At 41.1% G+C, this 15,813-nt stretch overlaps 1 protein-coding gene across 1 annotated transcript in view; it reads left to right on the forward strand.

The window, feature by feature from the left end:
- The first annotated feature begins 494 nt into the window (after window positions 1-494).
- The window catches only part of ano3 (anoctamin 3), a 91,671-nt gene continuing 76,352 nt past the window's right edge, over window positions 495-15,813 (forward strand). Inside the window, exon 1 of the mRNA XM_060914913.1 lies at window positions 495-555. Coding sequence (XP_060770896.1) covers window positions 510-555 — 46 coding nt within the window. The 5' untranslated portion in view covers window positions 495-509. The remainder of the gene's footprint in view (window positions 556-15,813) is intronic.

A 15,813-nucleotide genomic window follows, 5' to 3' on the forward strand; every position in this document is an offset into this window, starting at 1 on the left:
CTGTCAGTCTCTACGGAGACAGTCGCTCATGCCAGAAAGCTGATCCCGAGCTCGGAGGAAATCATATGACGCAAAATACGCTTCAGTGTCCCCTACATCCTCTCACATTCTCTCCTGGCACTGGTCAAATACACAAGGGCCGCTCGGCTTTTCGTCACGGCGCCCAGAAGAGAGGAGAGGACCGGAGAGGAGAAGAGGACTCCTGTCCGCACATCACGTGCACTGTTAAACGAGCGGAAAAACGGAGCCTGTCTTACACATCACGAGCGGATCTGGCGAACCGAGCCCACGTTCTCCCTGCGCGTTTCTATGACAACAGACACGGCTCGAGAAGAGTTCGGTGCGTGACGGGGTGCGTCCAGTTTGCGCAGTTCGGCGCAAAGGGGGAGGCGGAAACACCCACGGCATATCCCACCATCCATCCTTCCTTCCTTCAGCCCTATGTATGCACCTTCTTTTCACGAGGGTGGACTTTTCTCTAACATCTGGAAACTCAGCCGGACGCCACTATGGTGCATCATTCCGGATCAATACAGTCCTTCAAGCAGCAAAAGGGTCGGTATTAGTGGACTTCTCTCTCTCTCTCTCTCTCTCTCTCTCTCTCTCTGTGCGTGTGTGTGCGTGTGCTGAGTGCGTGTATGCTACTTTTATTAAAACGCGCTATGTGGAATTGAGCGCATGAACTATGTCCGTTTGTGACGCACGTTGCTTCCCCTTAGGCCACATCACACTGCAGACCTGTTCATCAGATATCATAAGAAACTGTATAGACTTGTGTGGAAACAAGCAGAATGGAATTGCTCTAATGAAACACTTCAGAGTCTCACTTCAAAGGTGCTGCTGCTGTTCTGTCAGTCTATGGAACTCTCTCCCTGTGTGTGTGTGTGTGTTTGACAGTTCTTCTTGTGTGTTTCCATGAAGAGCATTTCTCTGCACTCTCTACTGTAGCTGGCGCAGTATCACTGTAGGTTTGTGCTCTGTTTCCCATGACTTTCTTCTTCACTTGTAGGAAATATACACTCCCAGAAATATATCTATTTGTACAATTCCTTCTTGCCGGGGTGGTACCATCAAGGGTCATCTTTTGTACCTATAGTGTGCATCTTTTGCATGGAAATGCAAATATATTGTACATTTAAAATAATTCATTCATTATCATAATCAGAGAAGCAGTCTAACGAACTTAATTCGACCACCAGTGTAATGATGGTACACCACTCACAGGTTCAAATACCCACAGGTATTCTCCAGCAACATGGAAAAGTACACTTTGGTAACATTCACATCAAAATCGCTCATATTGAATACACAACGATAGTGTGCATTTGTTTTCTGAACCCGTATTCTCTTACACATTATTCTTAGTAATTTAGCAGTGGAGATTTCGATGTGTACGAGATATTTTTTTGGTGTGTTTAAACAAGGACTGTAGCTCCAGCTGAGATCTTACTAAGGCTGGGCGATATGACAATATAACAAGAGTGATTAATGTGATAAACTCATAACAAGTCTTTCATAGTTATTGTGGGCATTATAAAAAGATCCAAACTCCATTGTCACAATAACGAATGTGTAGTTTTAACTCTTTATTCATGTTAATTAATATATTTATTTATTTACGCATTAAATGCACATTTTTGAAAATGCTTGTTTAACATAATAGGAGAGACTTCCTCAGTAATGAGACCCTGGACAGTTGGCATCATTATTGTTTTAATATTATATATGATATTGTGTTAGCGCTGTCGCCTCACAGCAAGAAGGTCCTGGGTTCGAGCCCCGGGGCCGGCGAGGGCCTTTCTGTGTGGAGTTTGCATGTTCTCCCCATGTCCGCGTGGGTTTCCTCCGGGTGCTCCGGTTTCCCCCACAATCCAAAGACATGCAGGTTAGGTTAACTGGTGACTCTAAATTGACCGTAGGTGTGAATGTGAGTGTGAATGGTTGTCTGTGTCTATGTGTCAGCCCTGTGATGACCTGGCGACTTGTCCAGGGTGTACCCCGCCTTTCGCCCGTAGTCAGCTGGGATAGGCTCCAGCTTGCCTGCGACCTTGTAGAAGGATAAAGCGGCTTGAGATAATGAGATGAGATGAGATGAGATATGATATTGTATCTTTATTGTTTCACCCACCACTAGGTCCTAGGTAGCAAGTTGAACAAAACTTTGACTGTGCTCATTATTGTTTTGCTAAATGCAGCTCAAAGCATAATCTGTGCCAAAATGACAGAAAGCTAGTACTAGATCACTTGCATTGCCACTGTACTTCACCAGCCAAGTGGGAGTAATATATCAGGGGGCACTGTGTTAAAATGGTGCTGTGTGGCTAATTGAATTATGGTAAGTGAGGAAGGCAGTGATGGCATAAACTTGTCTAAACCTGTTTTCACGCTCTTTTCTACATGCAGATGGTGAACAGTTTGTTCGAGTTAAAACCCCTGGCTCTTACTCTGCTGCTGTAATTAGGGTATACCCATTGCCCAGCAACTAATGAAAGCTGTGAATATTACTCCTGCAGGTTTGCAGTAGTCTTCAGTAACTGGATGAGCGGCATTCCAAGAGTGCTTATATTTAGTATAACCACACTGGGACGTTTACTGTGTGTATCACTCTGCCTGTCTGTGTTCGCCACATAACATTCCAATTCTGTCAACAATTAAATGAAACCGTAACTATAGAAGTTAGCCATATCATCGGTGGACATGACAAACAATACATTTTTCATGAATAAAAGTTTTGACTTAAAATCCACAAGCTTGTCAGATTTAGGTGAAAAGGAAGAAATGAGGGACGGCACGGTGGTGTAGTGGTTAGCGCTGTCGCCTCACAGCAAGAAGGTCCTGGGTTCGAGCCCCGTGGCCGGCGAGGGCCTTTCTGTGCGGAGTTTGCATGTTCTCCCCGTGTCCACGTGGGTTTCCTCTGGGTGCTCCGGTTTCCCCCACAGTCCAAAGACATGCAGGTTAGGTTAACTGGTGACTCTAAATTGACCGTAGGTGTGAATGTGAGTGTGAATGGTTGTCTGTGTCAGCCCTGTGATGACCTGGCAACTTGTCCAGGGTGTACCCCGCCTTTCGCCCGTAGTCAGCTGGGATAAGCTCCAGCTTGCCTGCGACCCTGTAGAACAGGATAAAGCAGCTAGAGATAATGAGATGAGATGAGATGAGATGAGATGAGATGAGATGAGGAAGAAATGAAGCCAGTTGCACATGCTCTCAGTGAGTGTGGCTTCTTCGGGATTTATTTCCATTAGCAGAGCAAAAATAAACAAAATATTTGATCATATTGTGTCTGAAATGTTATCTCACCAGATATTAATTTCTTGTTTATAGAACTGTTGTGTAAAAGCCATACTGCACTCTCAGTCATGCTGTTATACTGAATTTTCGGCATGGTGGTGATTAGCAGTCCTCGTGCCCGCGGCCAAATCACAGCTGTGGCAACATTCTGTATAACTGCACTTTTGCTCATTCAGTGTTGATTAAATATGATCTTCTTTCAATAAGAATGTATTGTGTATTATATTATGCATGTTGTTTTATTTTCCAGTCTTGTGAACATTTTATCCACACAAACTGGACTCCCAGAATCCCATATCTGACTATCTGGGTTGATGCCCTGCTGTCCCTAAGCTATTTTTTACGGCCAATTGTAGAGCAATAAATCCAGAGCCCAGATCCTGATCTTGTGCAATTCTACGCTGGCTCCAAGTCTATTGCTCCAGTCCGCGTCACACTGCATTTGAGACTTGCCTTAGTGTTTATTGATCAACAGCAGTGGCAGACACAGCATGGTATTTATAGTGCCACTCTACACTCTTCTTCTGCTCCAATATAGACATTCTTCCATCATTGCTGCCCGGTATTGATAAGTGTGTATGTACCCAGCTAATTACAGGGTTTTCAAGTGAACTGATAACACTGTGGTTAATTATTTAAGGCTTTTCTGAGGTAGAGGACTGAAATGCAGAGACTGAGTGGAGCTGCTGCTGCAATGGTTCCATTTCTCTGACAGATACTTCTTAATAGAGAATAATATGCACTCTGCTCATGTTTATATTACAGACTGATGAATTTATAATAGGTGAAAGAAGCTGTAATGCCGAATTAGAGGTTCTTTGTTTTAGGTTTCTGTCTATTTTTGAGGTGATTTTGGCATGTCTTCATTTTATCAAGAGTAAACAAAGCTGTGGCTTTGAAGGCAGCGAGCTGATAAGTAATGAGGCAGTGGACGGCTACTTGTGGGGTTAAGTCATTTCTCTGTCAAAGCAGGTATCTAGGGAGGAATGCTGGGAACTGTCGTACATGCTGAACCTTCTAACCCTAAATTATGTATGTAATAATAGCAATGATTGGAAACCGGGCTATAATATGCCATTGACTCTCTTCTCTTATGTTGTAGGAGTTTTCTTTCATCTGTCAGAATCATCAGTTTAAAAGGAACAAACATTGCATTGCATTCTATTATAAGCATAGAACACATTTGAGCTTAGAACCGGAATACAGTGCAAGAGAAAATAGGATTTAGTAGGTTTTTTTGCTTCTGGGTTTGGTGCAAAGGTGTGTGTGTGTGTGTGTGTGTGTGTGTGTGTGTGTGTGTGTGTGTGTGTGTGTGTGTGCACGCTTTTTATGAGAGAGAGGGAGAGAGGGAAGAACAGAGCTAGTGAGTTGGGACGAGCATGATGAATATGAGAGAAATAGAAAGGTTGGCTGTAGGAAATGTGATTAGAATCTTTAAAAGTAGAGGAAGTACTGCATACCTCACTCCACAGTGCATTAATCTGAACAGGACATTATGTTCTTTAATGCAACACCAGAGCATGTACTGAAATGATCGTGTTATCACATGATTTGTGGGTTTTGAGAATGTTTAATTAAGTGTACAAAAGCCTCTGTATCTGGGTAGAATGCAATACGTTAATGAAAAGCAGTTGGGGATGATTTCACTCACTGATTTCGAGAACAACATAAAGTTCACGGCAACAAGTCAAGAGCAGTCAGACATAATGATTTAGAAAAGGTTTCACATCAATGATATGGATAATAGAAAACAAGGGCAAGCTGTGTTAAAATGATGGCCTGCTGTTACTAAATAGTGATTATGTTTGCTGTGTTCTTTTTTGTTCTCTAATCCTCAGTTCTGACCATCAGCATGACCTTTATGAAAACTACACTCACTGGCCACTTTATTAGGAACACCCATACACCTGCTGTTTGATGCAGTTCTTTAATCAGCCAATCCCTTGACAGCGGCACAATGCACAAAATCATGCAGACAGAAATCAAGAGCTTTAGTTAATGTTCACTTCAAACATCAGAACGGGAAACATTGTGGTCTCAAAATGTGACTTTCACTACGGCATGGGTGTTGGTGCCAGATGGACTGCTTTGAGTATTTCGGAAACTGCTGATTTCCTGGGCTTTTCACACACAACAGTCTGTAGAGTTTACACAGAATGGTGCGAAAAACAAAAAAACTGTGTGAGCGACAGTTCTGTGGGTGGAAACGTCTTGTTGATATGAGAGGTCAGAGGAAAACGGCCAGATTGGTTTGAGCTGCCAGGAAGGATAGAGTAACTCAAATAATCATTCTTTAGAACCATGGTGAGCAGAAAAGCATCTCAGCATGCAACAGCAGAAGACCACATTGGATTCCACTCCTGCCAGCCAAGAACAAGAATCTTAGAATCAAGAACAAGTTCCTATTAAAGTAACCAGTGAGTGTATGCAGTGTCACATAGTGAGCTTATGGTGTTTTATAGTCTTTTATGGTATTGCCTATAGTAACATTATCACTATAGCATAATATTAACAATATTTATTTATTTTAATAAGATTTACACTATTTTACATACAGCCCTGATTCCAAAAAAGTTGGGACAAAGTACAAATTGTAAATAAAAATGGAATTCAACGATGTGGAAGTTTCAAAATTCCATATTTTATTCAGAATAGAACATAGATGACATATCAAATGTTTAAACTGAGAAAATGTATCATTTAAAGAGAAAAATTAGGTGATTTTAAATGTCATGACAACAACACATCTCAAAAAAGTTGGGACAAGGCCATGTTTCCCACTGTGAGACATCCCCTTTTCTCTTTACAACAGTCTGTAAACGTCTGGGGACTGAGGAGACAAGTTGCTCAAGTTTAGGGATAGGAATGTTAACCCATTCTTGCCTAATATAGGATTCTAGTTGCTCAACTGTCTTAGGTCTTTTTTGTCGTATCTTCCGTTTTATGATGCGCCAAATGTTTTCTATGGGTGAAAGATCTGGACTGCAGGCTGGCCAGTTCAGTACCCGGACCCTTCTTCTACGCAGCCATGATGCTGTAATGGATGCAGTATGTGGTTTGGCATTGTCATGTTGGAAAATGCAAGGTCTTCCCTGAAAGAGACGTCGTCTGGATGGGAGCATATGTTGCTCTAGAACCTGGATATACCTTTCAGCATTGATGGTGTCTTTCCAGATGTGTAAGCTGCCCATGCCACACGCACTAATGCAACCCCATACCATCAGAGATGCAGGCTTCTAAACTGAGCGCTGATAACAACTTGGGTCGTCCTTCTCCTCTTTAGTCCAAATGACACGGCATCCCTGATTTCCATAAAGAACTTCAAATTTTGATTCGTCTGACCACAGAACAGTTTTCCACTTTGCCACAGTCCATTTAAAATGAGCCTTGACTCAGAGAAGATGTCTGCGCTTCTGGATCATGTTTAGATATGGCTTCTTCTTTGAACTATAGAGTTTTAGCTGGCAACGGTGGATGGCACAGTGAATTGTGTTCACAGATAATGTTCTCTGGAAATATTCCTGAGCCCATTTTGTGATTTCCAATACAGAAGCATGCCTGTATGTGATGCAGTGCCATCTAAGGGCCCGAAGATCACGGGCGCCCAGTATGGTTTTCCGGCCTTGACCCTTACGCACAGAGATTCTTCCAGATTCTCTGAATCTTTTGATGCTATTATGCACTGTAGATGATGATATGTTCAAACTCTTTGCAATTTTACACTGTCGAACTCCTTTCTGATATTGCTCCACTATTTGTCGGTGCAGAATTAGGGGGATTGGTGATCCTCTTCCCATCTTTACTTCTGAGAGCCGCTGCCACTCCCACTCCAAGATGCTCTTTTTATACCCAGTCATGTTAATGACCTATTGCCAATTGACCTAATGAGTTGCAATTTGGTCCTCCAGCTGTTCCTTTTTTGTACCTTTAACTTTTCCAGCCTCTTATTGCCCCTGTCCCAACTTTTTTGAGATGTGTTGCTGTCATGAAATTTCAAATGAGCCAGTATTTGGCATGAAATTTCAAAATGTCTCACTTTCGACATTTGATATGTTGTCTATGTTCTATTGTGAATACAATATCAGTTTTTGAGATTTGTAAATTATTGCATTCCGTTTTTATTTACAATTTGTTCTTTGTCCCAACTTTTTTGGAATCGGGGTTGTACACTATATGACCAAAGGTTTGTGCATACCTGATCATCACACCCTGTTGTTTGAACTTCCCATTCCAGATTTAGTCCCCCTTTGCTGTTATAATAACCTCCATTCTTCTGGGAAGGCTTTCCATTAGATTTTGGACTGTGGTTGTAGGGATTTTCCCATTCATCCAAAGGAGCATTAGTGAGGTAGGGTGATGATGTCAGGTGAGAAAGCTTGGGGTACAGTCAGTGTTCTAGTTCATCCCAGAGATGTTCAGGTCAGGCCTCTGTGCAGGCCGCTTGAGTTCTTCCACTCCAATCTTGGCAAAACATGTCTTCACGGACCTCACTTTGTGCACAGGGGCATTATCATTCTGAAACAGGTTTGGGTCCTTTAGTCCCAATGAAGAGAAATTGTAATGCATCAGTATGCAAAAACATTTTATACAATTGTGTACTTCCAACCAGCAACAGTTGGGGCACGGCCCACATATGGGTATGATGGTCAGGCGCCCAAAAATTTTTGGTTGTATTGTGTGTATACATTTATAGCATTTGGCAGAGTTCTCTATCCAGAGCAATTTACAGTAGTGCATTTTAGTCTCCATCAAAAACATCCTTATGCTACTTTCAGCTGAAACCCTGTTGGACAGTATGAGTCACAATAACTTGCACTTCAAAAAACTGACAATGTGCATTGTGGAAATCAGCACTGTATTAATTATGCATCTAATGCAGTTGCATTGTTTTAGCACCAAAGGTCCCAATTTGTGCAACCCAAACAGTTAAAATATACACATCGAATGCTGAGCCCAATAGCTCTAAATCAAAACAACCAAGATACAATATAGGTTATACGGGTACACAACCATGTTATAACAAATCATGGTTACAACCATGTTATGAAAACAGCACTTCAGTAGCTTTCATACAGCACCCACCATGCACCGCTGAGCTCTATAGTGCCCAAGAAAAAGCTCACGGAACTAAGCTATATTAGCTGATTTTAGCACTCTGTTTCTGCCTCAGGGGCTTCAAGAAGCTCATTATGTTTCAATAAATAATTTTCTCAAGTAAAGAATCTTTATCCAATCAAATTTTGTGGAGAATTTATAAATTTGCTTATTTATTTTTAAGACACGGTGAACCTGTAATGCATTTTGTATACAATATTAAACTTCTGTTCACAGAATATTTATTTACTTTTTTACAGAAAAAAGGCACATTATTTTACATTGGTTACGATTCAGAAATGTAAAAGTCTTTTTAATCATTCATTCATTCATTTATAAAAAGGACATTTTATTTAATTTTGTTCAGAATATTCTGAGAAGGGCGGCACGGTGGTGTAGTGGTTAGCGCTGTCGCCTCACAGCAAGAAGGTCCTGGGTTCGAGCCCCGGGGCCAGCGAGGGCCTTTCTTTGTGGAGTTTGCATGTTCTCCCCGTGTCCGCGTGGGTTTCCTCCGGGTGCTCCGGTTTCCCCCACAGTCCAAAGACATGCAGGTTAGGTTAACTGGTGACTCTAAATTGAGCGTAGGTGTGAATGTGAGTGTGAATGGTTGTCTGTGTCTATGTGTCAGCCCTGTGATGACCTGGCGACTTGTCCAGGGTGTACCCCGCCTTTCGCCCGTAGTCAGCTGGGATAGGCTCCAGCTTGCCTGCGACCCTGTAGAAGGATAAAGCGGCTAGAGATAATGAGATGAGATGAGATATTCTGAGAAGCTAACTGAATCAAATTACGAAGCCAATATTGTGAACTGAATCAAATTTTGACCAGAGTATATCTTTACACCCGAGTTAGTACCGTACATCAACAAAAACACATAAGTCAAGTTTTTCTTTGTTCATTTAAGTTCTCAGTGAAGTGGTAATGCTCTTCACTTGAAGACAGCTGGTGACTCAGCTGTTCAGGGGATCAGTCTACCACCTGCATGCCTAGACAGAGAAGAGTCTTTGATGTATTGTTCCTTGATGCATACATGTCAACCTTTGGTCAATCAAACCTGTATAACCAACCTCCAAAATCCGTATTTCCCTTATAAAATCCGTATAAGATGCAAATTAAAATAATTTACCTAAAATTTGAATGATAATTAACAATGATATATCCCAGTTACTTTTTATTCAATATTAATAACAATAAACCTTCAGAATGAATACAAAGCTCCAATGTTTGACAAAAACACAAAGTGTTATCAGCGTAGTTACGAAGGAAATACTTCATTGTTTGGAGACAGGTTTCACCAAGTGGCTATTATGCACGAGACTTCATATTAGCCACAAAGTCAGGAAAATCTGTTCGTAAAATTACATTATAATGACCAAATACAATGAAAAGTATTTTTCCAGTCTCACCTGTGAAAGGTAATCCCATGTGATCTCGTTTGGACGGTAAACCTGTTGGTACAGTTAAACGCAGCACATGAATGAGGCATCTTTATTCTCGGCTACTGTCTAGACGCTATACCAGAGACGGTTGACGAATCTCCACTTTGCCACATCCAATATGGCGGCGAGGATGACGTATGATTCTACGCAGAAATCTGTGTTTGGTTGAAGAGAGCAACTGGACTTGCTTGAAGATTCTTGAAAACATTTCGAAACGTTTTCAAGAATCTTCAAGCAAGTCCAGTTGCTCTCTTCAACCAACCACAGATTACTATGTACCTGGATGACTGAGATTCGTCAAAGATGTGATTCTACGCAGAAGGCGGCGTCTATGTTTATATGTCTATGACTTCCCAGTTGGCGGGATTCTCGCAATGCGGTGTGCGCATGATCAAAAGTGGAACGAAGTCTCGCTACCACGAGATAACGCGTGATTTCATAAGACTCTTTACTGGCTGTCTGTGGTGTACAGTACGTTTGTAAATGTTATGCGCCCTTTTATCATCGTGGGAATTGATTATAGCTCTAAATAAATATTGAAGTTTTTTTAAAGAATCCGTATAACTTTATTTATACGCCCGTATACTACGTTTATTGAATCAAATCCGTATAAAATACGGACATTCCGTATAGGTTGACATGTATGTTGATGGATAGTGGGTCAATTTGAGCTGTGCTAGAAGTTCAAATTACAGAGCAGGGTGTGATAAGTGCCTTAAAATAGGTGAGGGGGGGCTGTTCTGTTTTTGGCTTTGTAGACATGCCCCAGTGTCTTAAATCTGATGTAGGCAGCTGAAGGAAGCCAGTGGAGGGAACAAATCATTGGGGTGGGATAACTTGGGGACACTGAAAACAAATTATGCAGCCGATATTGTGAAGGAGAAACCTGCATGACTAATTCAGATTAACACTATGAAGAGAGAACGATAGTTTGTCCGAAACTACCCCAAGTTTGTGTTCCTTTTCAGATTGTGGGATTGAGACTTCCCCAGGGAAAAGATTATGAGATCTTAACGAAGGGATGTGTCTCTAGAAGAAGAAGAAGCCTTTATTTGTCACATGCACACTCAAGCACAGTGAAATTTGTCCTCTGCATTTAACCCATCTGAAGCAGTGAACACATGCATGCACACACACATACCCAGAGCAGTGGGCAGCTATGCTATAGTGCCCAGGGAGCAGTTGGGAGTTAGGTGCCTTGCTCAAGGGCACTTCAGCCCATGGCTGCCCCATGTTAACCTAACCACGTCTTTGGACTGTGGGGGAAACCGGAGCACCCAGAGGAAACCCACACAGACGCGGGGAGAACATGCAAACTCCACACAGAAACGCCCCTGTTGGCCACTGGGCTCGAACCCAGAACCTTCTTGCTGTGAGGCGACAGTGCTAACCACTACACCGCTGTGCCGCCTAGGGATGAACAGCAGCTCAGTCTCAGGGATTTAGTTTTAGCTGACCTCACTGAGAGGGCAGGTATAGAGGGAGAATTGAAGAGGACCAAATATTGAGCCTTGTGGGACACCAAATAGATGTGGCATAAACAGAAATGGATCCCCTCCATGTCACCATTGTCATGTTGTGCCACAAATTGCATGGCTTTTGAGGATGGCCAGGAGAATCTTGTGATTGTGTCCTGAGAGGTCAAGGACAATGAGGACAAACAATGGTTTGACTGATCAAGTGGCTAACTACAGAGTCAGTATCTGAATGTGCCTCTTTGAAACACACTCAGATACTGTGGTTGGTTAGGCTCTTGAAGGTCACTCTGTGCAAGAAAGAGTGACATCGTTTTGTATACAATGTGTTCGGAAATTTTAGAAAGAAAGGAGAGAAGTGAAGGTCAGCAGCTGATGTTTGAGCTGCCTCGTGTGGGGAGGAGGTCTTGAACATAATTTAGAGTATTGTGTCAGAAGGCAATTGTTTAAAGTCAGGTCAAAAGACTAAGAAATGAGGCAGGAGATGTTAAGGTGTGACAGTACAATTTTGCCAAATTCTGTTTGTGAAATAAATTACTTATTAAAATTGGAATAGTCAATAATACTAAGATTTTTCAACATGCAAACATATTACCTGATTATAAAAATAGCTGTTTGTTGCAGCCCCAATAATTCAATATTTTTCTTGGAATGATGAAAGCCAATTGAAAGACGACTATTTTGTCATTGTGCTGCATGGCTCAAACACACTGCTGATAAAAGCCCCACCTAGATATGTGACCAACACCACCATCAGCACTGTGAACAGCATGACATGAAAGAAGCAGTTAAAAAACTAAATGTATGAGGATGGGAATATAAGATTTAACCGTTTTATCTGCTGACTGATGGATGTTCTAGTAGTCTGTGATTAACTACGTAACAGCAGGTTTGACAAATCATAATCTGTTGGGTGAAGCGACACAGAGAATGAGACGACTCCCTGCAGAGGGGAGCTGTGATTTTGTCATTCCCTCAGTTCGTCTCTGTGTGTGCATGTGCGTATGTGTGTTCAACAGCACTGCCTCAATCACAGGCTAGCCACCTGTCCACTTACATAACACACAGATGGGGAGGGTATATGCTGTGACTGACTTCTGGTTCTGGTTTTATTTAAATCAGGCTCAGAGGTCACAGAGGGCAGACGATTATGATGTTCATGAATTAGAGTTTGACTGGGTGATACTCCAGTGAACTAGTGCTCCAGTATACTAAGCGAACATCTGTGGGAATGATATATGATATGCTTATTAGGTTTGTCTTCATAATGAGTAGAGCAACAGTTGTTCCTCTCAACTGAGAATCCCCTATTGCATGAAAGCTTCCAGCATGGGAAGGTGAAGGCCAAAATGTGCTTCATACATAAGATAGCCACCCCATCATTTTAAACAACTGCTCATGCATCATCATGAGCACATTCAGAGAACACAAACTGCCCTATTCTGTTTACATTTGCTAATCAATGTCCAATATTGGATACTAATGGTCTGATTAACTCAGGGAGAAGAACCTTGCAAGGTGCAGACTTCTCTACAGAGATAGCATGCTGTTCACGTATAGTCACAATGTGTGTTCTGATGGTTATGGCATTGTTGTCTTTTTCAGAATACCAGCCGAATTGCATTTCTGGCTATTACCATGTACATGTTATTTTCTAGGGATGGGCCATAAAAATTCTTAGCAATCAGAATCATTTTTAGCCTGCACTGCCTTCCCATGGTAATGTTTCTACTGATATATTAGTAGCAAATGGGCAGAGGCTGGCAACCACAATCTAACTTAATATATTCTCCCACAAAATGGCGCAAATCATCTGTGTGGGAATGCTTTATAGCTGTAAAGCTGCGAGTGCTTACAGTCAAGTTAATGACAATCCTTTTCCCCCGCTTCTCTTTATCTCTATTTGTTTTCATTATTGGTTCTATTTATGCACAGAAAATGGCAATATGCTCACAGTGTAAACACGGGGAAATTAAATCCTTAAATTTTCTTCTGGAAGTTTGCACTTGCATCTTTAAAATCATTTAAATGCAAAAATAAATACAAAACTATTGCTCAAAGAAAAATCACATTAGAAGAGGCACTGGTAATATTCATTATTTACTTAAATAGTATATGTGTGTGTGTTTAAATGTACTTAGTACTTAACACCGTGATACCATGAAACTCGTGTTTTTGTCATACCGCAAAAATGTCAAACAGTAGCACCTAGCTGGAACAATTTTAAGCAAAATATTTGAAAGACACTTCATTTGTGGATCTGTGAAATAACTTCCATAATTTTATCAGCCACATAATTAAACGGGATAGCCATTACCTGTGGTTTTCAGCACAATGCAATTGATTTATTGATCATTACATTTTGTTTTCATGAGGCAAGACAGATAAGCAACAATAGCAAGCAAAATCTGAATGACTGTGTGTTCTTTGTTCTGTTTGCCAATTTGATTTGGCCTGCAACACAGTAGTCAAGGCACAAAGGAGGATGAAGGGAGAGATAAATAGGAACTAAGAGATAACAGAATTAAATGGGAGGGGAATGGCAGTTTGAGAAAGGATGGAGTCTGAATCGAATAAGATCAAACATATGTGAGGACGGTTGACCTGGATAGAGAAGGGCAGTGTGAGATGAGAAAAGATAAACGGGACTGTGTCAGGAACATAGACATTGAGGGAGGATCTTTTAATCTGTCTCACTGATGCAACAGTACGACAGAGGCAGATGCGAGTAATGCCATGACGTACTCTGGCATGGAGATAGTGCCATCTGTCACCAACACCATTTTCTACCACAGATGCCTAAGCAACACAGGATTGACCGGTGTCATTAGCCATCCAGAGGCTTTCACTTGGCAAATACATTTGCAATTACTTGGTTAGCACATCAGCATTCACAGACTAAACCCTGTTCAGAGATGTGTTACTGTATGAAAATCCATCAGTGCCATCAAGTCAGAGCATAATTCAAAGTGATCTTAGAACACTACAAAGAAACATCCTGATTTTATATACCGCTACAAATAATATTTGAATTCTGCAGATAGTGATGTGAAAGGTATTGCAGTTTGCAGAGACAAATATACAAAGCTTTATTGAATTCAGATACAGTTGTGCACAGAAATGTCTGAGAAGGAGGAGAGAGAGAGAGAGAGGTATAATTAGTACAGTAATTACCCCACTGTCATGCCTCTCAAAGAGTTCATGCTGTGAGGAAGAATTTTTTTTTTTCAACAGGAAATATATGCAAATCACTGATTCCCCAGGTAAAAGAATACAGTGGAATTAGCAAAGATCGAGCAAAGTCTTAGTAATTTCAGTATTTTTAATTTCCTTTGCTTTAGTGGCAATTTTTTTTCTTCTGTACATGTGCCATCAATCATACCAAACCATTTTGTCGCTGGTTTTACCAGAATATATTTGTTATTCTATCCACAGCCACTGGATATGAGCAATCATGTGCTCTGATTGGCTACTCTACTACTAGGATATCAGTTCATATACCATGAGGAGAGAAAAACAAAATGTCGGAGCGTGTTGCTGAACCAACCGAGGACGAAATGAAAACTGTACTCGAAAACAAAACCCCCCAAAATACAAAAAAGCAACAAAATGTAGAATAAAAGTATTTGATGGTAAGAACGTATCTTTTTTTATTTTTCAAGAATTCTTTTTATAGCATTTTTCACAAATTGCTGCTGTCATTTTGCCGGTTTGTTTACATTCTAGGCGGAAATGATTTTGTTGGACGTTTTGTATAAAGTTTTTAGTTATCGAATTTGCAAAAAAAAAAAGATTTGTTTCTCAAAATCCAGTGAATGTGGATAGAATAAAACAGTTATTCCACTCAATCTCATTGTACATGGCTTATAGCCGACTCAGCACTACGCGCCTCATCGGCTACCAGCTCATGTACGACTCGATTTCGTGGAATAACTGTTAAATGTATTGGAGCTATTCATCTGAAGTGGTTTCTTTGGCAAAAGGTCAGTGTGAGTAGTGATGATTCAAACAAGGATACATTGTCCTTGTTTTTCATTACTTTATTTTTTTTATTTGGTACTATCGACAGCAATAACTTATGTCTCTCGCTGTAAGTGCTTAAAGCTCATAGGCAATGGTTTTCAATTTATCCACATTTGAAACTATATGTTAAAAAACCCTCTGTGATTTTCTTCTGGTCCCAAGAAGTATTGTTAATAAGTAATAATTAAAATAAGTTAGTGCGGATCGCGGCGAATTTCTGTTCGGTGATTTTCGTGACCACTCGACGCATGACATCATTCAAGACAAACAAACCGCTTGAGTTGAGTCCACTTCCGTTTACTTGCATTGCTGTTCGGCTTGAGTGCAGACTTGCATTCAGGAATTTTCAAAGAAAAAACATGCCTTATTGTTGTGCAGTGAACTGTAACAACGGGACCGGTTCAGGAAGAAGTTTTTATCTTTTTCTGAGAGAGGAGAAGAGGTGGAGAGAGTGGATTGGCTTTTTCCAGAAGAGGAGAAGAGGCGGAGCGAGT

Source organism: Neoarius graeffei, chromosome 2 (assembly GCF_027579695.1).
Source record: "Neoarius graeffei isolate fNeoGra1 chromosome 2, fNeoGra1.pri, whole genome shotgun sequence".
NCBI lineage: Eukaryota > Metazoa > Chordata > Actinopteri > Siluriformes > Ariidae > Neoarius > Neoarius graeffei.